We start from the raw sequence: 27,132 nt of genomic DNA, 5'->3' as shown, positions 1-27,132 counted from the left end.
ACTGCAGATTCAGGAGAAGCTCTGTGTTTCTCCCATAAATGCTGTGTTCCTCCCATCACTAGACAGCTCATGGTGTTTTCACTGACCTCTAGGCAAATCCTACAGTCATCTCTCTTCTTGGATGCCAACACACCTAAATTACATTTTTTTTCCCTTTGCTTGCTGTGTCAAATGTACATGAGGATAGAAGGAAAAAACAGCAGCTCATCTACAGGTGAATCACTCCAGTTGGTAGATTTTTCGTTTAATCTTTTTTAGGTTGTACTGAATTAAGGACATCTATCTGTAAGAAGTCAACGTTCAGGACTAAAAGACGTCTGATTATTGAAATCATAAAGCATGTCTTCAGAAGGGTTCAGCTGAAGAAACAACCTGTAAAGAGAAAACCTGTATATGTGAGTTTTTCTTCAGACAGTGGTGATGTGTGTAGAAGAAGTTTGTCCTCACTGATTAAGTCGCGCCGATGTAGATCGGCTAAACATTACCTTACTTGGTGAACTCTGTGTTCCCCTCTGCTGTCTCTTGGCTCAGCTTCTGCATACACATTCACCTACCTGGAGAAAAAATACTGTACACAGAAAAGGAATAAAGTGAACAAGCCTCCAGTGTGTTTGGGGACATTGCTAGTTTGAGTTTCAAACCACTGAAAGGCTTGCAATCCAGAAGTTAAAATATGTTTGAGGAAAAGTACAAGAAAATCAATCAAGGAAGACAATAATTCTTTTTTCTGTGCAATAGATTTAATTTAGATCTAACTTATACCAGCATACTTATATATATCATGTTTAGCAACATCAGTTTTTATGAAGGTTGTCTTGATGGCTTTTAGTTCTCTGACAAATTATACCGTTCCATCATTCCACATTTATATAGTTAATGCTTGTTAATATTAATGCATCAATAGTCAGATGATATCAGTGGTATTTCTGTTTTACTGTGTAGGAAAATGCATATTATATCTGTATCAGTACCTGATACTGGGTAGGAAATGTTTAATTATGGTATTATTTAAAAAAACAAAAAGCAAAAGAGACATTCAGCCACTCAAAGCTGCACATTTCTGTGATGGATTAGTGTTTAGTGTCTGGCACTCTTTCAGTTGACTTGGATCTTTTTCCTCTCCTTGTCCCCATGTGGTTCTGATACCATCCTTCACCTTATGCTGCACTGCAGCTGATAATCTGGGTAAGTCAGTTTGTGGAATAGACACACTGTCCAGACTGTTCCTTACACTGTTATGTTTGACCAGACTTCTTGGTTGCATTGTGAAGTAGCTGCCAAATACATGGAGTTTCATGCAAAGAATTGTCTGTGTAATGGTACTGAATATGTGCATGCTGAATTTTCCTCCACAGATAATGGCAATTTTGTCACATCACGATCCACTAGTGGTGTACAGTATAGCCTGTGAATCTGTGGTCCCCAGGTTTTTACCTCAGTGTTGCAGAAACTCAGGACTCATCCTTCTTGCTGTGCCCTCCTCTATTTTGTCTGCTTTGTTGTCTCATGAGCCATCTCATTTACCGTCGGTAGTTCTGGGTTAGAGGTCCCATGTTAGAAAGCACCTGAAGTAAAGGGAACTGAACAAAAACAGGTGCAGCTCTGTAATTGACTCTGAGCTCTGACCACTCAAGGGTTCTATTAGAAAAGAAGAATTCTTTAATAGGATCAATTTTACAGTAATGGCTCTGATGTGCTTTAGTGGTGGAGATGGTGTTTACAGGAGGAGGAGGTGAAGGAGGCCTCAGTAGCCTTGTGCTCACTTTGATCCCAAGAGGTCTGACGTGTTGTGCATCACAGTTCTGTAGTGTTAGATACAAACTGTCTTTTTGTTTATCAGCTCTGCAGCATCCACCTTAAATATGGTCTTGTTCTATCGCTGTGCACACATGCGCTTAGTGACAAAACCAAGAAGGAAGTGTTGCCAGAAACGAAGTGTAGCATTAAAAAATGTTGATGTTTTGTAGTCCTTTAAAAGATTTCCGCTATTTTGACAACAGTTTATTTATACAACTACTAATAAAAAGCAATAAAAGCAGATTATTCACAAACCTTAAAATTACATTTAGTTACATTTGTAGGCATTTTTAAATTGTAGAGAAGGACTTTTGCCCTGCTGCACCTACAGTAACTGGTGCAGCATCACATTATGATAAACTGGTAAACCTCATTCAGCTGCAAATAGATCCAACTGACCAATACATCACCAATTTTTTGAAAATAATTTGGCAAGCAGCTTTAATACCAGAACTTTGGAGATCCCCCAGTGATGTCAGCGACTGAAATTGGCTAATAGCAATTTATACAAATCTCTAAATCAAATTTAGAGTTTACTAGATTGAGTCATACTACTGGGCACTCGGTTTGCACACAGAAATAACCCGCCATCTGTCTGAGTCTATATCTGATGTTTGATACGTGCCTTGTGAGGGTGTTTTTTTTTGACCTGGGACCCCAACGGCGCTAAGAAACAGCCTGTGACTGCAACTTAATGTAATCATTGGCCATGTGAAAGCTCGAGCAGTTAATCTCATTTGTGTGTGCACATGTAGCTGCATGTGTGGAGGCTGGGGACCATTTCAAGCCCCTTAGACAAACTACTCAGAACAACTACAGAAGTGCATTTCTTCAAGTTTTAGTCTGATGTTAAGCTTTTACCCTTAAACCTTTGGCTTTATAGGACTGTTTACAACCAAGTAAAGCTAAAAATTGGAGGTTTTCTTCTGTACAGTATTATGCACAGGTTATTCATCTGACTGCCTTTTTTTCTTTCGCACTCACATGTCAAGAAACTTTTTGAAAGAGCTTTGAAATGTCCAACTGGTCAGATATTATTTAGAGTCTGCTGTGGTGTCTTACAGTTTTTGTGAATATGAAAACTGGAAGACAATTCAATTCAACCCAGAAAATCAGTCGTCAAGTCTCACAACCACCAGCTGTCACTAATCGAACGCTGAAAATGGAGTTTGCGTCGTGGGTTTGTTTACAGCGCAGTCAGTGACCACACATTTTCACTGAACCTCACTGTTTGTTTGTGGTTGAAGAGAAAAAGTAGCAATCAGGACTTTGTCATTCACAGATGCACAGCTTATAGCACAGAGCCTGGGAATGTGGACAGATGAAGAAAACCCAAAGCAGAGACAAAGTTGTAACATAGCAGAAGCTTATGTTGGGCAGTAACAACCCCTTTGTGCACCACAAGTTGAAATCTAAAGCCAGGATGTGCCTGCATTGTCTGAGCACACTCTCCATCCCCGCAGCTGTATATTTTACATCAACTCTAATAACTGTCTCGAGCTGATTAAGTCATGAATTTCCCTTTTATGGTTAGTTTCCACATGAGCGCTGTGGCGATATTTGCTGTCGAGGACCTCATGATTCATTTTAAAGGGGTTAAATTCTGTAATAAAATTAGTTTTCAAAACTTAATCGTTTAATTTAATAAGAGAAGGGATCTTAATAGATCAACTTTTAGAAGAGTTAGACACACTGGAGGCACTGCTCAGGCCCGAAACAACAAAGAAAATATTTGGCTTTCCGTCTGTCTCAGACAGAGTACCTCAACTTAGAGCAATGTCTTTCCAAAACCACTTTGGTTATGTTGAGAAAACAGTCTGCCAGTATGTGAACTGGTGGGAGAAAACCAGAACTCGGTGTGCTCCTTCATTTTACTGCGTGCCAACGAGACACCACAACATCTTCGACTTCTGGGCTCCAAATCTGCTTTTCTTTGTTGATGCAAACTGAGACCTAAAGTTTAAAACTCACTTAGTCTCAAAACAGAGTTAAACACAACCTGACTGTAATGTGATAAGAGCATTTCTCAATGTTGTGTGACACACGGCATATGACCAGGGCCCACATCCACTCAGTCTAGTTGTTTTCGTGGCATGTTAAGAGCATTTTAACAATAAACAATCCTGTAGTTTGAGGTTTCACTTTATAGATGCATTGTTTTTTGCATCACCTTTCAATAATGATTGACCAGCTATTCATACCTGATGATTTAAAACATAATTTAAAATGTCAACCCAACACACAACATAATTTCTGTGGCAACAAGATGGAAAAAGAGTTTGCCTGCAGGGGCATGAATAATAATGAGTTTGGTCCTGAGGTGGAGGCCAGACAAATGAGTGAGGCCGGTCTGAGCCCTTCCAGGTTCACTCTTACACACAGCTTTATACAGACCCTTATACAGTATAATTGTAGAGTAGCCTGCTACAGAAGTGGCCTTTGGATCTATATGAGCCTGAAAACAGTCGATTTACTTCATCATGGTCTCTGTAATGGAATGTAGTAGGAGCTGCCATAAATGCACACATAACTCACATCTGACCGAGTCCAGTGCTGAACTCACCCGAAATGGACTCCTGCATATGGCAACTCACTGTCTTGTTTCATCAGCAACAAGGATCCAAGAACTCAAACTCCCCCCTTTTTTTTTTGGTTTATTTTACAGTAGCAGTAAATGTTTGTGTGCTCCAAGCCATTCTTAATTGTCATTTTAATTGTGGTGAGCAGCTTCTTACTGCTGTATCTTAGAAATTATATAAACCGTGCTGACATATCCAAGAGGAAACAGTTGATGGTGTGCCCTCAAGATAGAACACATATCCTTCTGTTTTCCATTTGAGGTGAGGGTGATTTCCCTCTGTAACCCTATCTGAGTTTCTTTACTACTGATTTGCATGATTCAGGGCCTTAAAAGTCCACAAAAGACGCCAGTTTGTTATCTTTGCCGCGACACAAGAGCAGACGCAGAGACCACAGAGTTGTTCTCTGTGGGTTTAACCTTGATGTATCAGAGTTAAACTGCGAGTGTATGTTGTTTGTGCAGTTTGAGTGGTCGGATAAAGCCTTTGAGGCCGCTGGATGTCATCTTGGGCAGTCGCCAGCCTTCCTGCCTCCTTGGAGAACTCAAGAGGGGCTTGATTTGGCTTTAGGGTGGTCTCCTTCTAAAATCACACAAACACAGTACAAAGACACACAGTGCTTAATAACAGGATAACCTTGGGGTTGTAATTGTCCTCAAACATTCCTGGATTTACATATGCATATTAAACACACATACACAGCACCAGATGGTCCTGTGGATAACTTGCACTCTTGTCGTTATTAAATCAGACACACACACAGACTCTTAACCTCCTCCGCAAACTCCCAGGACTTGAAGTGTCTGACAAAGAGTAGTGGAAAAATGCTTCTCACTTTTGACTATCTTGTTCTGGTAGATTGAGGTTTTCAAATTCAAGCAGCAGATTTGCCTTTAATTAGATAAACGTTTCACCTCCTCTGGACAAGAGACAGGAACCACTTCAATAACAAGAGCTGCTCTTCATGCTGAGGTGATGGCCAGAAGCAGTAGAGACACTCTTGATTGTAATAGCCATGTTTCCATTATGTATTTGTTATTTGTCTACATTTTGAAGCATTGCCTTATATAATATAAATCTGCAGTCAGTTATTTTGTGAATCAGTGTTTGCTGTTGTGTATGTATGACATTTCTGAAAAAGAGGTATTATTGGGAGATGGAAAAAGCTTTTTTGAATAAGTTCTGACATTGTAAACATTTACCTGACATGTCTTCGCCTCTGGACAGGTTAAAACATGGCTGATACTAGATGACATGGAAGAATAAATGGCACTTTTCCAGTTTAAAACAATTCCTAAAGCCTTCTATGTTTTGTCTTGTAGATGGCCAAGGTTTTATTTACTTACTTTTCAGCATTTGTCACTGATTAACAACAACAACTGGTTCTGTTTCCAGCGTATTCTGCCCTGTTTATGATAGTCATGTTTAACGTAGCCTATAGCAGTGCCAGTCAATAGAAACGAGCCTGAACTACATTTCCATGTTTTTAAAAATCTTTGCAACATTTCAAAAGTTTGCCTCAAATTCATTTGACAGTTACATGGAAACAGAGCTAATAAAAAGATAACATCTAGAAGAGTCGGAACAGTTCAAGATAGCAGAAGAAGGAGATGATATAAAGTAAAAACAGAAAATGCCATCAAACTCATTCATTGCTACATGATCATATTGTTTATGTTAATTCTTGCATGTTACAGTAGCATAACTGTAATATTTGTGTTGTGAAGGAAGATAAAGGTAGAATATTGTCTGTCTGGTTTAGCAGTAGTTTTAAACTTGAACTAATTTTATAACCATAATGACTTATGTTTTATTCTTTTTGTGTTTGTCTGTTTTGAAGGCCGTGGTGACATCCAACCCCAGCTGGACAGCGCCATGCAGGACGTCAGTGATAAATACATCCTGCTGGAGGAGACGGAGAAGCAGGCCCTGAGGAGGGCTCTGATAGAGGAGAGACAGAGGTTCTGCTGGTTTGTGGCCATGCTGAGGCCTGTAGTGGTGAGTACAGAGACCAATGAGTCTGTTGAAACACCCAGAGAGAAAAAGTCACTTCTCTCCACAGTGCTATCCGGTTAAATCCCTCTGACTGGATAGAAGCTGTTTCCTAATCCATCATTAAATGCATATTTTTCCACTTGAGACAATCATAATTAAACTTTTTTTTACACTCCAGCTGCCGTGTAAATAATGACTGTTTTCACTGTAGTGTAAACTCTTGAAATGAGATCATTCTGCCACTCAAACAGTAATTATCTGCTATTGACTGTAAATGTCTTTGTCCCTCGCCTCCTTTATTCTGACAGGATGAGGAGATTTCTATGTTGGGAGAAGTTACCCATCTCCAGGCCATCTCTGATGACCTCAAAGCTTTGACCTCTGACCCCCACAAGCTTCCTCCTGCTAGTGAACAGGTGAGGAAGAACACAGATAAACCTGATGGAAATACATCCCCAAAGTGGACATGTTGGTCTTATACGTGCTTATTTACTGCGTTAGACTCCTTGAATTTAACGTGTAGTCATATTTTCCTTCCTTCCAGGTGATCATGGATCTGAAGGGCTCAGACTACGGCTGGTCCTATCAGACGCCACCCTCATCACCCAGTACCACCATGTCCAGGAAGTCCAGCATGTGCAGGTAGGGTCCTACCGCCAATCACAAGCCTCTTTGCATGAAATAAATTGAGTAGAGGCTTTGTTTTTCAGGTACACATGAACCTACTGCAGTCATAACACATTTAGCCATTCAGTTTACTATAAAATGATGTTAAAAGGATAATGGAATTACTTCACTCTAATTTCCAAGAACTGAGGAAGGAAGCGTTGAAAGTGTTTAGATATTATAGAGTATTATAATAGCATGACATGTAAACATACAGGATCTATTTAAAAACTCAAAATCTGTTATTTTAACCCAATCAATTATTATGAATCTGCGTAACATTTTACAGCAGTTTGAGGGGGAGTTGAACAAGATGTTGGAGAAAAACTTTCTCAAACTATGTCTGCCACCTAGTGGTATTATGAGCTGTAATAGTTTGCACTTTTTAAAAAAATCTTTGCACATGGATATGTTTTTTTGAGAAATTAAAAAATAGCTTTAGATAAAGTAGACTCCTTTAAACTCATTCTTGACATATGAGACAATAAAAGGCGGCCTTTTTAGCTGTTCAGACCGTGTCCTCTTCACTCTGTCCTCGCTGCTTTTTGTGTCTCCCGATGATTTTTCCAGAACTGCTTTGGTTTAAAGAGAGAAAGCTCATGCTTGGGTTGCACAGTGCTTTGCAACTGTCTTGTGAAAATCATCTATTCTGGGGTTGTGGGTGATGAATCAATACTTGAAATTACATGCTGTGGCATGATGGCCTGCTACAGGAAAGCAATGTAGGAATTTCAGTCTAAAATGAGACCATTTTTCTTATTTTTCCCCTTGATTCTTTTATGAATGTGTTTTGAAGATACAGCAGTTTCATCAGATGGTTCAAAGCTTTTGCTTCTTCTGTTGTTTTCAAAAAATCTGTTACGGAATCTGTGATTCATTGCAAAACAGTTTTGATGCTATGCATTTTACGATTTTTACTCATTTTATGACATGTTTAATGCACACAGTTGTGTGTGTTTCTGTTTGTGCATGATAGTGTAGCATTAGGAGCTTCAGCTGGCTACAGTTTTGCCTTGATCTTGGACATCTTTTATGCCTTTTGTACATTACAGATTCTGAAATGTCTGCTTCAGATGTTCAGTTCACACAGTAATTAGACTCTGTGATTAAGCTGTTTTTGTGTTTCATGGTGGTTGTGTGAAAATTTTCCAACTCCAAGGCATGAAATCCTGTGATTTCCTGCCTGTAATTACTGTCATTATGATTTCATGCCTCTTGTGTTGGTTTGTTTTGTTGTTTGGTGGGTTTGGCCTCAGTCACTGCCTGCTGCATCTTGGTGTGCTGTGTTAATTGTTTCCCACCATGTCTCCTCCACATTCCCCCAATCCTTTGCCTTCATTCCTTCTTTTATTCCCTTTAACTCTTCTTTCCCCAATCTTCCTCCTTCAATCCATGTCTTTGGGTGCACCTTTAATTCTCTACCTATCACTGCCAAACCTCTCCTTGCTCTGGCCCTCCCCTCATCCCCCTTCCACAGTAGTCTGAACAGCGTTAACAGTAGTGACTCCAGGGGATCCAGTGGCTCTCACTCTCATTCTCCTTCCTCCTCTTCTTCCTCCTCTTCCTCAAACCACCTCTTCCACCACCACCATCACCCCCGCCATCGATTCCGCAGCTCCACGCTCCCCCAGCAGGCCCCGGCTCGGCTCTCCAGCATCTCCTCCCACGACTCGGGCTTTATTTCTTCATCACAAGACCAATACACATCGTCCAAGTCGTCCTCGCCGATGACAGCTGAGACAAAGGTAAGAAAAAAACCCATAGATACCCACACTGAGCCATGATTTTGGATCCATCTCCCCCAGCCTCCATGAAAGGCAGTTAACTGGCAGCAGTGAGTCCGTATGATCATGGTGAAGTCATTTCACTGCTATTATTATAGCATAAATGTGCAGGAAATTAGTCTGCCTCCATTCTAGCTCAGGGCAAAACAGGTCAGGCCCATCTTGCTATTAAAAAGTCGACCACTGTGACAGACTGTGGTTTGGCTAAACTCAGAGGCTTCAGCGTACTTTGTGTTGTGTTTTCAGTCAATAGATCACAGTGAAATGACATGCTACACTGTCAACGGTATGTTTTACAGACGCTAAGAGCGTGTCTCTATCAGCAGGTCTCATTCTGTCCATTCCATCTGAAACAGGGTTTGAGATAATTATGGCTGAGATAGTCCAGGGGGTTGTCTGTGTGGGGTTTTTGTGGTTTGAGATCAACCATGAGAGCGGCTGCACATTTTCTCAGCACGCCAGCAACCAGACTTCCTCCGTCCAGAACACACTGGTGCAGTTAGGCTCCGAGTTTTTATGATGCACTGAAGGTGGTTTGGCAAGTCAATCCCTGACCCATTTACAGTAGAGTCCTGGGAATCAGACTCTCATTGCCTCATTCTCAGTTACAGTAGCTGACGTTTGAAGGAGAACAGCTTCATATTTAGTCTGTTTTGACCCCAGTTTCTAATCTCTATCTGGAGGGAAGTAAGCAAAATCATAATTTCCCTGCATACATTATTAATGTTGATAAAATAATTAGGGCTTTAGTTGCTATAAAATCCCTTTAAATGCTATGCGATGCACAAATGGAGTTTGTCACATTACTTTCTAAATCCCAAAGAAGAGCTTGAGCTGTGTGTCCCTTCTGCAGAGCTTCAACATCTAACAGAGCACTGCAGTTAAAGCTGATATGACTCCCAGTGCACCTCCTTTACAGCCGCTACAGTCACTTGGCTGCACTGCTCACTAACTGCTCAGAACTGTGGAAAAGTTGCCTCTGCTGTCTAACAAACTGCTTCTCTGGGTTTACCTGCTGACATGTCTGTCTTTGCAATCCTTCCCCTCTGTGCATGTCCGTCCGTCCGTCTGTCTCTCCTCCTGGTCTGTCTTTCTGGTTTCGACCTCCTGCCTCCTGCTTGCTGCCCTGCTGTACAGCCTTGTCCCAGTTCCAGCAGCTCTGAGATGTCAGAGACTTTGCAGCTTCACAGTGACTACAGCTCCCCCTCTTCTCTAGCTGCTGCTACTGCAACTCCGCACACTTCTGACAAGGTGAAAAACACTCATCCACCACATCAGCATTCGACACACTAACTTCAGAAAATGTTAAAGCGAGCGAGGAACTGCCGAACTCTGCCGTGTGCATCATTCCTGCAGTATTCATTCGTTTCAGTCCTCGTGACCAATCCTTTTGTTTTGAGTTGATGTGATCAGTTTGGATTCCTTGTTTTTGTTTTCCTTTGTTCTGTTTTGTTTTCCACTGCTCATCATTTCAGTTATTTATCCCATTGCATTTTTGTTTCTTTATTTTGTCTCTTTATGGTGTCACCCCTCTTCCCATCGACACAAAACCAGTTGTCCAATGGTTTTGACCACTACAGCCCTGCCAGCTCCCCCTACCTGCACAGCAACGGGGGCAGTTTGGGCTCAGGTTCAGGCACGGCCTTCCCCTTCTTCCCTCCTTCCTCCTCATCCTCCACCTCCTCTTCCTGCCCCACCCGCTCATGGTCTCGTCCTGCCTCGGCCCTGCTTCCAGACTACCCTCACTACTGCACCATGGGCTCCACCATGGTGCCGTCATCACGAGTCCCCAGCTGGAAGGTTTGTTCAAGTCCGCAGACTCGATGATCCACATGTTTCCATTCTCATTGTTCACAATTTGTTCACACGTTTTTCAATTTATTTATGATTTTTGCCGAAATCCCCAGACTTCTAACTGAAATGAGGAGGGAAAGCACACCAGAGAAATGTGTGGCATTAGTAAGAAACACTGGCGTGTTTGTTTACAGGACTGGGCAAAGCCTGGACCTTATGACCAACCTGTGGTCAACACACTGAGGAGGAAGAAAGACAAGGAGACTCCGGTGGTGGTAGACAGTAATGGGAATATGAACAGTGACAGCATCCCTCCGTCAGTCCAGACCTCACTGTCGACTTCAACTCCAGCTCCAGCTGTAATACAAACAGCAAACCAGTTGGCATCATTGGAAGACAAGAACAGAATTGTGCCTGCGCCTCTCAAGGTTGGTTTTAGTCTCCGTCTCATACGACATAGGCCTTCTTGTAACTTGGATTATCTGATTAACTTGTGGAGCACATTTTAAAGGAACTGGAGTTGATGAAAATGCTGTATACGTTATAAAAATATGTGCGAAAAAGACAAAATACAGGACGTTATAGAGGTGTTTCACGCTGATTTACTTCTGTTTCACACCTGCTGACAGTCGCATGAGAAATCTGGTCTGGACCTATGAGCTTGTTTTCTACTATGGGAAGTTTTTCAAATCCAATCTTAAACCTCCTGAACTGCTCACACAGTCCTCTGGGCTGTTTGATATTTAGGAGTTAAGATTAGGAGGATTATTAGACTGTCTTTTAGCCTCCGAGGTTAACGTCAGCTGCAGATGTTAAAACTGATGGTTAAAATCTCACCTCCAGTTCTCACTGAAGAAAAGACAAACCCTGTTAACTGCATCCACAAGAATTTTCTCAGCCAGACTCTTCAGCCTTCTGCTTTGGTTTTGTTTTCTCAGTGCAAAGTGTTTTTTGTGTTCCAGCAAGTTTTTGAACCACAGTGTCCCTTTTGTTTGCATCTGCTTCCTCCTGAGATCAGCTGTGTTGGCGCTGTGCTCCCTCTGGCACAATGACCTTAATAATATCCTCCATTATTTCCAAGTCTTCTAGTGTGTGCTTGTCTGAGAGTAGAGAGGTTATTATCTGTGAAGTTTCTCCTTATTTGTGTGATGCAACTCGATCGGGATTTAATAACTGCTGCAGTCTGAGCCTGGAATTACACAAAAGCCTCGATAATAAAACAGTTAAAAGCTTAAGATGGAAGAGGTCTCTAGGTAGCATAACGGCAGAGAAGTTCTGTCAGATTTAGTCACTCACCAAGTTTTGCATTTAAGGACTCATATTAATACATCTCTTTTTATTTTATTACTTTATCTACATTGTAATGTTTTCCTTTCAGACTTTGGTGCTAAATGGAGATTAGTTCTGTTAATAGTTTGGGTAATTTGGGAGGATTTTACTGTGAGAAGAACCACTGCTACCTGATCTTCATGAACTGCTAATCTCTACTTTTCCCTGCTTCAGGAGCATCTTATGACTTCATGTATTTTTTTCCCACTTAAATTCTTCTGATCAGTCAACGTAATACTTATAAATCTGTAGTAATTAGCTAAAGCTGTAGGCAAGTTCCCAGAAAGACTTGTCCACTTATTTAGGTCCTTAAATTGCTGAAGCTTATTACCGTAGGTCAGTCTACACGTAATCTGTGACGTTTGAGTTTCAGTCGACCTCATATTGAACTTGTAGCAGGCCGATGTTTTTGGAGTCATGGCATTTAGAAGAAATGTTCCTATTTAATGACTTTAATGGATTGTACCTAATGACTTTAATGGCTTCAGTGAATTGTACCTGGCCGTGTCCAGACTCTCAGACTCTGTTACTAAATCGTTCTCTCCATTGATTTAATCTATTTGTCTGCAGGCTGGTGATATTGAGGCCCATGATGAACTGGCTCTGGCTCTATCTAGAGGTCTGGAGCTGGACACCCAGAGGTCCAGCCGAGACTCCATCCAGTGCTCCAGCGGCTACAGCACTCAGACCAACACGCCCTGCTGCTCTGAAGACACTATACCATCACAAGGTAGCACACTCTTCAATTTTAAAGTTCGCTGCTTCTTGTCTTTCATCCTCCAGTGTCAGTCCTCTGTTAACCTCTTTGTTTCTTCCATTTCAGTATCAGACTACGACTATTTCTCCATGGCTGGAGACCAGGATTCTGATCAGCAGCAGTCTGACTTTGATAAATCCTCCACCATCCCCAGAAATAGCGACATCAGTCAGTCGTACAGACGCATGTTTCAGACCAAACGCCCAGCCTCCACCGCCGGCCTGCCCAGCACTCAGGCTCCGTACCCTGCACAGGGGAGCTACCATGTGGGGCCTTACCCCTCCACACCCATCCACACTGGAGGTTATCCATCTAGTCCAGCTGGGGCTTATCCTCCCACTCCTGCAGGTACAGAGCACAAAGTCTGAGGCCACCATTGGGTTGGTTGTGTTGGCAAGGATGTACTGATCAGACATGTTGATTTCTCAGTCTCTGAAAAAAAAACTACAAGAAAATTTGCATGTGGTGATAAAAACTAATATTCAGAACAAAATGGCTTCTACAGGCTAAGGGGAGTATTTAATGTGACCTCACTTTGCACATTTCGACCTTTCTTTGGAGTTCTGTTAGGATTTCTGGTTGTTTTTATTCTCCAAATACAATTTCACTGCATTAGCCGTGCTTTTGGAATCATTCTCATGCTGAATGATAAAACTGTTTAAGCTGGGAGATACTTTTCAGAAGGAGTATGTTGAATCAAAATGTATCTGTACTTTACAGCTTTCATGGAAGTTAGAAATGCAGCCTGAAACCACAATAGACCCTCTTCATGTTCTTCTATCTGACTGTTCTGCTCACATATTGCAGACAATTGGATCAGAGCATTTTAAACTTTATTTCAGATTCTTCTTTCAGATTTCTTCTCTCCACACTGTTCTGTCCCATTGATCTTCACGCCAATCTTTTAGCTTTTGTGTATTTTAGCATTGCTCCTCTCCTGATCAAATTTCTTCAGACTTAAGGGACCATCTTAGTATCCAAATGAAACTAAGACTTCAAAATCATCATCAGACACTGACAGTTTTATTGGCCTCTCCTTTTTTCACCTCTCCCTCCTCAGATTCTTTACATTTCTTTGCAACCGCTTGAATACCACATCTTGAGTATCCACTTTGTTTGCTGAGTTGCCTTTGAGAGTGGCTTTGCTGATGCAAAATTGTGTCATTTTTGGTATTTTGATAAAAGAATGTGCCTTTGTCTTATACTTCAACACCCAACAACATGGATTAAGAGCTAACTTGGAATCAGACAACCATTTCTAACAAAATGTACCTTCAACAATCAATAAGAAACTTTTGACATGTCTTTAATGAAACATAATACATGTAAAATTATTTACTAGATGACTAGTAACAGTAAAATGTTAAAGAATCGTTAAGTGCAAAAAAAAAAGGTCACAATAAATACCCACTTTTGCCTGTAAAAACCTTTTTTCCCCCCCTGTACTTCTGTTAGTTTTTTCATACTGCGCTTATAGTTCTGGTTGTATTTTGATACAGAGACTGATAATGTTTATGTATAGTTATTATAATCTTTGTCTGAAGTCTTTGAGACACTACACGACATGTTCACTTCAATCCATCTTGACCATTTTTAACACTTTATATTATCTTTTCATTGTGATTTATGCTAACAATTTCCTTCTTTCTCTGAATTATTTTATCATCTGTTTTGTGTCATAACAGCCTCCTGTTCAGGTCCAGGGTTTTTATCTGGATCCAGCTCCTGTAACGCCTCTGTTCTCTTTCTACCAGGTCATGGTCCGGTCATCGTCACCCCTGGAGTCGCCACAATCCGTCGCACCCCGTCCTCCAAACCCTCAGCCCGTCGCTCAGGCTCTGTTGGTGGCACCGGTCCGATTCCTATCCGCACTCCTGTGGTGCCGGTAAAAATCCCCACGGTGCCCGACATGTCAGGCACAGTTAACGGCAGCAGGGGCTCAGAGGAGATGGGAGCGGAAAGCCCGGATTCTCCGACGTTTGCAGGATCGGAGGATGTCGGATCGCTGCCGGTGGCGTCCTGGAGCGGTCAGGCTTCAACCAACCCTCCCACCGCGGCCAACCAGCCGCCTCAGCAGCAGCAGCAGCTTCAGAGCGACGCCGAAGAGGAAGCGGCAGAACAGGAAGGAGGGAACATGCTGGTGGCCATCCGGAAGGGCGTGAAGCTCAAGAGAACCCTCACCAACGACCGCTCAGCACCGCGAATCGCATGATGAAACCGCCAGAACACGCCGAGGTCACGAGAAGCACGTGACCTGCTGTCATAGCAACGGGGCTCCTCCTCTTCGCCGTATTTGTAAATTAGGTCAAAAGCTTTAGAAAAAACATGTTGCTGGTAGAAGTGCAATGTGCAAAATGAACAGGCTTCTCATGCTAGTAGGAGACATCAGCTGAACCCCCATCACATGCAGCGTTTCTACGTTTTCACCCGTGAGAATCTCATTTACAAATACTCAAAAAAGGCAACTTGTAGATTGTTCACCACATTTCTAATTAGGCTTATGATGCCTGGACTTATGTAAAGCCAGGTTCATTAAATGTGGGTTTCTAGTGGGATCAAAGGCCCAGTTGTATAATCCTTGTATAAGTTGAGTAGCTGTACAAGCTTGTATTTAAGGATTCTGGAGATGCTTTGACAAATGTGGACCTACACTGACAATGAAGAACATCAGGATGTGTTTGTGTTCATGAATGACGAGCAGCATCACATCACGTTATGTTTATTTCTTTTAAAGGACCGTAAAGATGTGCTTCACACAAACATGAGTCCAGTTTTCTCCATCGATTTCATGTGCACATTCAGTGCGTTGTTCCATCGTGTGAAGCGCTCTGACTGCCTGGAGGACGTTTGTTTTAACCACTGCAAGCAGTAGCAGCATCCAGAGGGGAATATTCAGCTGCAGTGGGAGGTTCTGGCTCCTATGGCAGGATTTCACTGCACCATTTGGCAACTCCTGAACTGCTTATTTGGAAAGTTGCCTGGTTAGGCGCTGCGTCGACAGCTGCCGAGACTTAAATACAGCAGAGTCAGTCCAACACTTGTGACTTCCTGTTGCTGCCAGAGTTTGACCTTCGTCTCAGAAAACAACAGTGTGACCCGACTGTCGCATGGCTGACGCTGTGACATCAAGAGACGCTACCAGTTTCGTCCTGTTTTTGCTTTATTTGTTTCAATATCCACACGATCTGTAAATAATTTTGCACGAGGAGTGTCTCTGTATCTGTCCATGTTCTTCCTGCTCCTCCACGGTGCCAAAATCGTTCAGTTTCCAATCTTTAAATATGATATAATGATCATCATCACAGCCCATCGCCTGGAGATGTGAAGTGTTTTTTTTTGTTTTTTTTTACTCGACTCATTTAATCTGAAATCTCTACATGCTGAGCTTGTAGAACTTCTCAGTTGTTCGTCTTAACATGAGTCGTCTCATTATATTAGCCGTGTAACAGCCTGCTGCGCATTGACCGCCCATAGCATCACTAGCAAATGTGCCACGTCGGAACACACGTCAAAATTATATAAATATATATTATTCAACATTTTATTGAAGCTAATGAGGCAAAAATAATTTTGGTGTTTAGAAAGTTCTAGCTATAATTTGTAACACCTTGTTGTTTGATCTTCTGTCTAGTTGCTGTTATGTTGAGTTGTTTCTTTTTAACGCATGCAGCCGGTGCGCTCAGATGATCAATTTGATTTTTACATCCATCACTTCAGTTTTATTTTTTGTTTTAGTATCAAAGGTGACAGATTTTGTGACCTTACAAACTAGAAAATCGCATAAAAATCCACATATAACTTAAGGAAAATGTTGTTAATGGTACATTTTAATTATTTTTTTTTATTCTGGACAGTAGGGTGTTTTGAGGCTCATCCTTTAGACCATAAGCTACATAGGCTGCTTAGTCTGTATTTGATTTGCATTTCAGTTGAAGCACTGTGAGACCGTGGCTACTACAAGACGCGTGAAACTGTAAATATTATTTAGCTCCACAGGTTAGTCCAGAAACACACACTTTTAATTTATTTTCTTCCTCCGTCTTTAAACCTCTTCTTGTTTCTCAGCCTCTCTCTCTATTTTTATACTTACAGCAGAATTATCAGTGTACCAGTTGTTTCCTCTCCGTGCATGTTCTATCTGAGGATGCGTTCAGTGACGTCCCGTATTTCACACACTCGCGTACGTTGCGTTTAAATATTCACATGAATCCATTCTGGTACAGAGCACGCTGTTAAAACTAGTTTGTGTCAGTATTATGAGTCCAGGTTTTGGGATTATTCAGAGCGGCAACTACTTCAGTCAAGATTTCTTTCTGAATGAATACACCTAAATCTCTTCATTATTGATTAAAGTCATGATTGCTTTCTGGGCGTTCATCTATTTTGGGTGAAAACGCCAAATATTCCCTGATTAAATTTTATATGCGTCTGTACTTTTTTTTTTCCGTCCACGCATCTAAAACTTGTATTATCAACCCATAATTCCCATATTTAAATTGCTAGCATAAATATATATTATATATTGCCAAATGTCAGTACATACTATGAATAAGAAGTTTATAGTTTGTGAAAGCCTATTTCTAGTTTAGTTTTTAGCTTATTTCCCCCCCGAGGAGAGTTGAGCTCTCTGTGTGTCCTTGTGTAGTTCAGGATATGATGCAGGAGGTTAAAGGTTAATATTTTTTGTGTTATGAAACTATAGCAATATAATAAAAAAATATTAAGTTTGCCTTGGCTCACTGACTTCTTGAACGTCTAAGCGTGCAGCTAATGTGTTTTGTTGTGACCTTTATGTTCCTTCAAGCCTGGAGCACAGTCAACCTGTCAAATAGTTACATTTATTTTTGCTTTAAGGTTCTTCAGTAGCTGCTCCAGACGTTTCCACAGCGTTCTGACTAAACAGGTGAGCTGGGCTGTTCATTCTTGAGCCTTACTGATTCCAAATTTTGATTTATTGAGATTTTAGGTTTTATCCGGCTGGAAATGACGAGCGACTAAAAGATGGTAAGATGTTCATGATATGTTTGAATTATTCATACCCATTTTAATAATCAGTGTCAAAGTCTTTCTGGATGTCTCCACTTGGGATTTGCTCTTTTTGGAAGATCTCCAGCTATTTCAGATTTGAGTGTTTCTTTGGTTTCCTTCACAGATTCTTGATGAGATTCAAGTCTGAACTCCGGGCTGCTTTAAAATGTTCATATTCTTTGATTTTTAGCTATTTTTTTGAACTCTTTGGCTGCATGTTTCGTTTTTTCTGCAGATTGTCTGATGTTTCCTTTAGAATCTTCATCAGGATGATCTTGGTGCTGATCTTTGGATTCTTCTTAACCTCTTACACTGTGTTCCTTGTCAGAGCAGACCTCACTTTTCACTTCCTACCACATCATTTGAGATTTTTTTGAACAACATGGAACTTCTTTTGCTTATTCTTGATGTTTTTGTTTGTTTGTTTGTTTTTACTGAGGCCACTAACATTTTAAAACACTTGGATATGACTTTATAGGTGTGAGACATCTTGTTAGCAGCTACAATGTGCAGCTTTCTCACGGTAACAGATCCTAATAGCACTGTTTGTGAATGGCTAGAGCGCTTCTGCATCAGCCGGTCTCAGTTTGTAGTGAACACAGTGCTGTAGAACATAGTAGAAATGGTAGAGAAGCTGCTTTATTTCAACAATCTGCAACAATTTCGAAGGTATGAGTAATTTTAAACGTGGCATTTTTAGTAAAAATGCAAAAACATACATAGAAAAGGTTGAACACACAATGTCTTACTGACTTTGGGCACCTCATAGTCAAGCAAAATCAAATTATGCCATGAGCATGAATAATCTTGGGCTTGAAAAACACTTTTTCATGAGTTATAAAACTTAAACAAACGATGTGCTTCATTTTGTCCACCAGAGGCCGCTGTGAGCTGACCTTTCCTCCATCAGTCCGCATCCTCAGAGGCCTTTCAACTCCTCTGATCAATGAAACTCCTTCAATCACTCACTTTCCTGACCGACTCTCACACACGAGCAGCGCACTGAGCTCTGAGTTTAACCAGCACCTTTCTGTTTGTGTTTTTAGGTGCAGGCTTCTTCCTGGAGACAAATAACTTCCACATGGTGTCATATTTTCTCTGGGTGTGGACTCCTGTCTGGCTGAATAATTCAGATGCCCCACGTGTGTAACAGCAGAGGGAGGGATGAGCACACACCCAGCAGACAAACACTCCTACTGTGTGCACGTCACATGCAGGCTGGAACAATGAAAACGGACACTCTGAAAGATTCTCCTTGTTGGTGTTTTTATTCCACTAAATTGTAAAATCTGTCCTTGTAGATTTAACGCAAGTAATATCACAGAAAATACAGTTTTAATCTTATTCTTTTTCTCGCGAGAATACAGATGAATTCTTTTAATTCATCCTCTCCAGTGTGAAAGAGTAGGTTTGTGATTGTGGTGGACAGAATAACGCGCATCCAGTCCATGCGTACTGGATGTACGTCTGGTGCCGTCACAGTTACGCACGGAGCAACGCCGCGCTGCGATTGGAAAATATTTTCGGGGCTGCTGGTCGCTTTAAGTTCCTCCCATCCGCTCGTCAGCTGCCTGCCAGCCAGAGGTTACACTACTCCAGCAGCAAATATGTGATTTATCCACACGCAGAACGCTACAGCTCCGCTATTAGGTTCCACATTTGTGCGCCTCCGACCGCAAACTGCCGCCGCCGCTGAAGCGTCTATGCGCCGCCGCAGCTGCTGTGTTGTGAAGGTCTGCTGAGGAGGTTTCTGGACGGGACAGCGGAGCATCGATTGAGGTGCGTCCGATAAGTCAAGTTTCAGTTTGATTCCCGGACGTTTTTCTCCTCTTTGTGTTTCTAAACTGACGCGTAAAATCCGCTCGATTCCAAAACGCGCGTAAATAACGTTGTCAGGCCCGTGTTCGGCTCCAAACAGCCTCCAGATTCCGGAGGCTGCCGTTAACTGATCCTCTGCAGCGATGAATCCACATTAAACGGAGATGTTTCTGTGAAGGAGCTCAGATAACAGGCCCGTTCTCTCCTCCAGGTCAACCGCTCGCCGCCTCCCCGCCCAGAGATGCTGCCCTGCCTGCGGACCGTCCTGCGGCCTGCCTTCTCCCTCCGAGCCGGGACTGGGGTGGCCTCAGCTGGGCTCAGGAGCCACCAGGCGTCCCCGCCGCTGTCCGCGCTGGTGCAGCGGTGTCACCTGGGCACGCACCCGCTGAAGGAGCCCGTGGAGCCGCTGAACTCTCCCCGCGGAGCCAAGGAGTTTATTTATAGCCTCCATCCGTCCGAGCGCACCTGTCTGCTGCGGGAGCTGCACAGGTTCGAGTCCATAGCCATCGCTCAAGGTTGGTCATGTGTTCCAGTGTTTAAAAAAAAAAAACATGGGATGGAATGGATATGCATTTTTTATACATTATTTATCACATATATTGGTTGTTATGGTGCATTTATTGCATACAGATTAAAATGAACACAATGTCCAGTGCAGGAGGTCATCAGAAAAGACGTTAATTTTGTTCTAAATTGAAGTTATTTTTAATAGATAACAGTGTTTATCAGTGATCAGAGGGACTGGACATGTCACAGTTTCATCTATTATTCACTCTGTGTGTCCCAGGATGCAGTATGTGATGACAAGCTGTGAAGTCTGGGGTTAGAAATATTCATCCTTCAGCTTAATTACCTTTGACATCAGTTACAGTTAGAACATTTAATCCAAATGTGGAAAGGATGAATCAACACTTTTATTTTATTCTTTTGAGGCATAAATGAAGACAGCTGAATGGATCTGGTTAAAGTGTTAAATAATCATCATTATTCCATCATGTAAAACTGCTCATCAAACCTTAAATGCTGCTCTGCTGATCTCTGTCTGCAGAGAAAACAGAATCTATAGATGAGGATCAATAAAGTCCTGTAAAGTCATTGTTATTCCCACATCTGTCTGACTAAATAATTAGGAATCACTGATTAATGTTTAATTTAGTCAGGTAGATTTGCATTTTGTTTAATATTTAGTATGTCGTACTTGTGAGGTAAATTCACAACATCAGTGTTCATTTTACTTTCATCAGCTACGCTCACCTTTAGTCCTTAGACCTGCAGTATAGTATCTGATAGAAGTGTCTCTGCACCATAAAAGAGATGCAGGCTCACTGTGCATCCTGTTCTTTTTGTTTTTCTTCACAGATTGTGATTCAGGTGCATTGAAAAGTGTTGGTGGGTGTGATTGTGACTGACTGTGCGTCTCTGTTCGATGGTGATTTGTCATTTCTGCAGACTGAGACAATACATCTGCCAAAAAAACTGCTGCAGGAAAAGAGCCTTGATAGGTTCCAGACACCCAAAGATGTCAGTGAAGAAAACAGATTTATTTCAAAAGCAAAGATTTAGCTAGAAGAAATGTTATGCATTTTTTTGGTATTTTCTCTGGCATTATAGTGAGTTCCCCTACAGCTCATCATTGTGGCTCTCCTTGATATGAGTTGATCATAGACAGAAATCTGTAGCACAGTAGGTCAAAACTATAACAACATATGTATATAAACTGAGGAAATCTCTGACATATCCAGTCCAAACGAAGTGCTGCTCACTGACATGCATTATCATTCAGTGCTGAACAATTAATTGAAATATTATAGACATTGCAAGACAGAGAAATGTAATATCAGATTGCAAGAGCTGCAGTTTTTTGGATAAAAGTAAAATATGTCGCATCAAAACTTTTTAAAGAACCCGTATTCTGCTTTTTGGGTTTTTTTCTGTTCTTTAGTGTGTGGTATAGCATTTTCCGTACATGTAGGACTGCAAACTTTTTCTCTCGTACTTTATTATGTCGTACAGAAAATGCTTCTCCTTACCTGTCTTATACACCTCGTTTGAAGTCCAGGCTTTTCTTCCTTTACTTATCTATGTCATCCTGTTACACATTTGCATCATGTCTCCCTAGTGGCTAATTTGACCTTTAAACAAAGAATAACCAGCTTATTATCTGTTTGCTTCTCCTGCTAATGCTACATCCTTATTCTGTTGGATCTGGAGTTATGTTTCCTGGCTTTATCAGACCAGCTGACCAATCAGAGAGGACCTAGGTTTTCAGAATGAGAGTCTTAAAGAGACCGGAGCTAAAACTGAGCTGCTACAGTAGTGTTGGTGAGAGAAAAATAATGTGTTTTTTTTAACATTGAAATATGCAAACATGTTCAGTTTGACCCCAAAAATAAAATTAATAATGCAATAATATCGACTCTTTAAATAAAAAAGCAGGAAAAGAACATTCTGACAACACAGGCTCTAGTAATGTTTTGAAGAAAACAATTTAATCTAATGTTTAAAGAACATTTTAAGGATATTCATAATTTCAAGAGTAGAGTTCTTATGAGGCTAAAGTGACATTTTTAACATTCAGAAGATGTTTGGAAAGCGTTCCTGCAATGTGACGTTTTAACAAACAAAGGTGGAACATTTTGCCTGTATTATTCTGAGGACGATTTGGGGATGTTGCTGTTGAGATTGTTCGCCTTTATGTAGAATATTCTGGGAACAAAAATGAAATGTTCTGATTAAACCATCACCAGAACTTTGCAGAACCTTCTCAAAACGACTACAGAACAAAACTATTCTAGCTGGGGTGGTGCAGAGGTGCTGCAGCTTGTAAATCACATTCTGCAGACGTAAGAGAACATTTTAGGTACAAACCACAGCAAAAGTCACTATTTTATTTGTTGGAAAACAAGCCAGTAAAACAACTTGTATTACAACATCCGTCACAATTTTCTGCATATCATTCAGCTCCAGTACAGCGTGATGCAGGCTAACAGACACTCAGAAAAGAAGGTTTTTATAGTCTATTGTTGGGCTTGTGAAATATAAAAATGAAATAATGAGAGTATAAGAGGGAGAAGAACAACGTGGAGGATCTAACACGTGAAGGAAACGGGTCGATCAATAGAGAAGAATAGCGGAAGAGAAAGTAGGAAAACATGAGTGATGATGAAGAGTCAGTACGGCGTGTGAGGCTCTGTGCTGCTTTCTCTGTTTATATTCTCTGCAGGAGCAAAGTGCAGCGTCTGATTTTATTCATGTGACTGCTTTGTGTCTCTGCTGGACACTCAGGTATTGGATTTGAATATAAAAAACACAAAACAAGTACATCTTCGTTGCTCAATCAAAGCTCCTTTCGTTCGTCTGTAATATGATATTATGAGAATGTTGATATAAAAACCTGCATTAGGCTCCAGGACTGTGGATACAGATTAAATGCTGTCGCTTTACTCCTGCAGGGGGAACTGAGTGTTTCAGTGGAGCTTTCTTTTCTCTCATGATAGATTCTCATGCAGCAGGGAAACTCAGATATCACCACAAGTCAGAATTTGCTCTACATTTCCAGCCACAGCATTTAGAAACATGTATGCGTTTCATGTTTTTCCTTCCACACAGTTGGCCCTCCTATTTGTTCTGTAATATAATTCTTGGTCCACGGTGTCCTTTAACACTGCACCACTGAATGTAGAGCACACATGCATCCATTCCTATGAATCGTGTCTCATCACTGTGCAGTATGTGAAGCTCAGAACGACATGTTTCCATGATAAATCACAGCATCCAGCGTCCCTTTGATTTGTTGTTTGGTCTGCCGTGTAAAATCCGCTCTTCTCTCCCGTCTAATTCTAATAGCAGCTGCTTTCATCCTCTCATGGTGTCATAATTCACGCTCTATAAGATCCTGCATGAAAGCCATAAATATGTGCAAGGAGGGGGAGCATGTTGTTGTTGGCTGCATGTCACAGTATTGATCCTTCATGTGACTGATCAGGTCATAGCTGCTTAAATAGGCTAGTCAGCTTCTGCAGACCGATAGTTACCTGAGATGACTACAGAGGTCATTCTAACTCCCATAGTAAGGATTCAAACAGACGTCTAATGTGGAAAAATGCATTTATTTGTGACTTTATTGTGCAAGAAAAATCTGCTGTTCAAGCACCAAAAGTGTCACAAATAAATCTGGAGCTGCTGGTTTGCTGAACAGACTACGGCTGTGTTTGTCTTTAAAGAGTCCGTTGATGCTTCTGCAACTGGCTCCAAGTAAACTTCGGAAAATACATGAACTGAAATAAATATTCTCTCAAACAAAGGTGCAGCATTTAGAAACTATTGTCCCTGTACTTACTTTAGCAGATTTGCACTACAACTATTTGTAAAGCAAACTTTCTCTCATAAAAAATCACACAATGTCCACTAAAGTGCAGCATTTAGGAAATGTACTGCTTGAGCTGGGCTGCATAGGGGTTCAGTGGTTAGCACTGTCACCTCACACCTAGAAGGTCCCCGGTTCGTGTCCCGCCCTGGGCTTGACATCTTTCTGCATGTTCTCCCTGCGCATGTGTGGGTTTTCTCCGGGTACTCTGGCTTCCAAAAATGACCCTAATGAGGATAGAGCAGTGTATAGATAATGGATGGTTGGACCACTTGAGCTGCAGCTAACTGTAGATTTTCCTGAGAGCGGCAGCAGATTCTTTCCATTAGTTGCCTGTGTTTGACTCGCTCTCTGAAATGCAGATTAGAGGGAACTTCAGCATGTATTTAAAACCAGAAAGCAGAGTTGCTGCTTTAAAAACAACATCAGAGTTTGCCATCACCTTGGTTCAGTCTGAGTTGTTAGCAAGAGGCTGCTTCAATGCACCACTGATGCTCCTATTTGAGTGATGAAATTCAGTGTACAACTAGCTACTTAACTGCAGTTGAATATACAGCTTTTGTCTGATCATCTGTCTTTGTAGCTCATTCAGAAACCATACTTTTCCCAAACAGTAGACTCTGCATGCTTCAATTTGAGTTCTGCACACGCAAAAACATTCTGCATTTGTTTGGTTCGTGTGGTTCAAATGCACTTTCTTGTGAAATAAAAGTGCAAATAGTTCATTTGTTTGTTGATAATAATACTAAAAGTGATGATCACAGAGATGCCAGTATTATCATTGTAAACAGGCACACTGTGGTGTTTTGTTCATCCAGTCCATCATTATACTGCATTCAATTCCTGACTCTTCCAGGAAATATATCATTTCCAACGGTACATTTGCTTGTTCAGAAAATACAGATCCTCACTCAGTTTGTCTCCCTCTCACATTCCTCCCTCCCTCAGCTCTGATGTGGAGAATATTTGTGTCTCTCAGTAGCTGAATATAAAGTAGGAATTGTACAGACCGGCAGACTCATCATCACGAGACGTTGCCGCACTGATCCTAATGGTTCTTCTTTATTTTCCTCTCGGACGTGGATGATTTCATCCCGCTGCTTCCTCTTTAGACCTCAATTACTGAGCAGAGATCGGCTCTGAATAAACAGCTAAATGGAGCTTTCACATCACACTCAAGCTGACGGATGCAGCACCCTGCTCTTACCCTGGACTACAGATCTGTTTTACCACTTTTTGAATCTTGAAGGCAGGATTTTTCTATCTTTTGTCATTTGTGCAGTTTTATGGTTGTTGCAGAATATCAGGCAATAACAACAGAAGCAGAACATAAGGTGAGCACACAGAGGGCAGCTTCCTTCCTGTGGTTCCTATCTGGCTGACAGACTCACCTTCATGCTGCAAAAACCCTGCGGGATTCTCTTACGCACTGTATGTGCACTCTGCAGACTGTAGCTGAGGGTTTGATTGAGGTTTTGACAGGTTTATCTGCAGCAGGTTCAGGTGCAGGATGCCGGGAGTCAAACCCGTATTTTTCCTGACGTTCGCGTTCAGGTGGCTAAAGGTCCTGATGTCTGCCAGAGATGGAAGCTCGCAGACGTCTCGGTGCTGAACAGGACCTCGGGGTTAGTGGAGTTTACTGCAGTGGTTGTTGTGGACGTATGTACTGAATATGGCCTCTTCTGTTCTGGGTGATGCTATAAAATGTAGGGAACATATTGTATTACAAGGTAGCTGCATCAGGACAACACATTGTAAATAACCGACGGAGTGCATCTGAAAAGAAACTGACTTTATACTGTGAATATTTTTTTTTAATCTTTTCATCAAGTTTAACAATTACAAAGGCATTTGAAAGATTTTTTTTTAATTTAGATGAAATTTATCTTTAGTAGAAACTAGTTGCTGCAGCTGTGCACAGAGAAGCTTCTAGTCTCCACTCAGACAGATGTGCAACCAATGTTAGATTTAAAAGAGCGAATTAAGTTGAAACTAAAGTAGGAAAATTTTAACCGTAGAAGGCGAGATCCTCTTGAGGTCTGGAGGTTTGTTTGAGTGAAGAAAAGACAAAAAAAGGCAATTTCTGTGAAAGTCAGAAATTGGTGGACAGACATTTGGGGTCTATTTCGAAGGTTAAATGTCCAGACTCGAAGTAAAGAGGAGTAAAGGTGAAGTTTGAAGAAAGTTGGTAGACAAGAAGGCAGAGACGAGACAGAAACACAGAAAAGTTTGGTGGAGAGAAGACAAAAATAGAGGACTCTAATAATCTGCTGTAATGTGACTTCGACTCATCTAACAAGAACATCAATACCAATTTTATCATTCTAAGGCAAATGGGTCATTATTTTTATTCTGCACTGAGGCAGAAATGGAGATTTATAAAATAAAGAGCTCATGATATCAATATAACTCTGAGACTCTGAGATTGAAATCCACATTTTTTTTTTAATTACCAAAATACACCATTTATTGTTGAAAGGAACATTTTTTTAAACTTTACAGTGGTCTGTAAATGTATTAGTTTGGCTTTATTATCTTTAAATATAGCCAAAATAACTGTATGATTTTTAGATTTTGTCAAAAATCTCTTTATTCTAGACATCTCATTCAGAAATTTGCCAAATAACAAACTGTTTCCTCCAGATTCTTAAATTTAAAAAAAATGCTCCCATTATTGCAGAACTGAGATGCAATAAGTGACTCAGCTGTGAAACAACAGTCACAAAAATTCAGAGACTTTTAGATTGAACTGCAGGCAGCATTTCCACAGAGCAAAAATCAAACATAGTTGATTAATAAAATAAATGCAGTGTGGTTCCAAAACAGTTTCCAGTAAAGCACATTTGTTGTTGGAATGTACAAGATATCTGGACTTTATGTGCAGAGCAATGTTGAAAATGTTCAATTTGTAGAGGTAAAAATGTGAAAACGCCGAGTCAAATAGCCCAGATATCCCCATATTTTTCTAATCCTGGTGAGAAGGTCCTTGGGAGAATGTTTTTCATATTGAGTGCATTTTTTTCCAGTTTCTCGAAAACGTATAATCCAAGAAATTCCACTTTTGTTTTTAAGATTTATGGCGTTATTACTTTGTGTTGTTTCCTGGAGCAAAGAAACGTCTGAGTTTCAGAGAGTTAAGACCCACATGGCAAGTTATTTCTCATGAAATATCACCTTATATCTATTGTGAATACTGAAGAACCCATTTGGGAACAAAAG

The 27,132-nt window shown here is 41.1% G+C and overlaps 2 protein-coding genes across 8 annotated transcripts in view; both read left to right on the top strand.

The window, feature by feature from the left end:
• Nucleotides 1-17,430, top strand: part of LOC110967652 (MTSS I-BAR domain containing 1) — a 55,845-nt gene extending 38,415 nt beyond the window's left edge. The window contains exons 7-17 of one of the 7 annotated variants that reach the window (XM_022217332.2): nt 1,174-1,185; nt 6,217-6,374; nt 6,680-6,787; nt 6,916-7,013; nt 8,653-8,782; nt 9,959-10,072; nt 10,376-10,621; nt 10,810-11,043; nt 12,515-12,674; nt 12,768-13,049; nt 14,456-17,430. In XM_022217332.2, the coding sequence (XP_022073024.2) occupies nt 1,174-1,185; nt 6,217-6,374; nt 6,680-6,787; nt 6,916-7,013; nt 8,653-8,782; nt 9,959-10,072; nt 10,376-10,621; nt 10,810-11,043; nt 12,515-12,674; nt 12,768-13,049; nt 14,456-14,913 (2,000 nt within the window). In that variant the 3' untranslated portion in view covers nt 14,914-17,430. Of the gene's footprint in view, nt 1-1,173; nt 1,186-6,216; nt 6,375-6,679; nt 6,788-6,915; nt 7,014-8,514; nt 8,783-9,958; nt 10,073-10,375; nt 10,622-10,809; nt 11,044-12,514; nt 12,675-12,767; nt 13,050-14,455 lie in introns of all 7 variants that reach the window. The other 6 variants (XM_022217329.2, XM_022217333.2, XM_022217330.2 and 3 more) reach the window with 6 other exon arrangements.
• Nucleotides 17,431-19,202: 1,772 nt separating this feature from the next.
• LOC110950462 (transmembrane protein 65) overlaps nt 19,203-27,132 on the top strand; it is a 61,389-nt gene continuing 53,459 nt past the window's right edge. The window contains exons 1-2 of the mRNA XM_022193041.2: nt 19,203-19,508; nt 19,759-20,062. Coding sequence (XP_022048733.2) covers nt 19,789-20,062 — 274 coding nt within the window. The 5' untranslated portion in view covers nt 19,203-19,508; nt 19,759-19,788. The remainder of the gene's footprint in view (nt 19,509-19,758; nt 20,063-27,132) is intronic.

This window comes from Acanthochromis polyacanthus, chromosome 12 (genome assembly GCF_021347895.1).
Source record: "Acanthochromis polyacanthus isolate Apoly-LR-REF ecotype Palm Island chromosome 12, KAUST_Apoly_ChrSc, whole genome shotgun sequence".
NCBI lineage: Eukaryota > Metazoa > Chordata > Actinopteri > Pomacentridae > Acanthochromis > Acanthochromis polyacanthus.
This window is presented reverse-complemented; position numbering and strand designations above follow the sequence as displayed.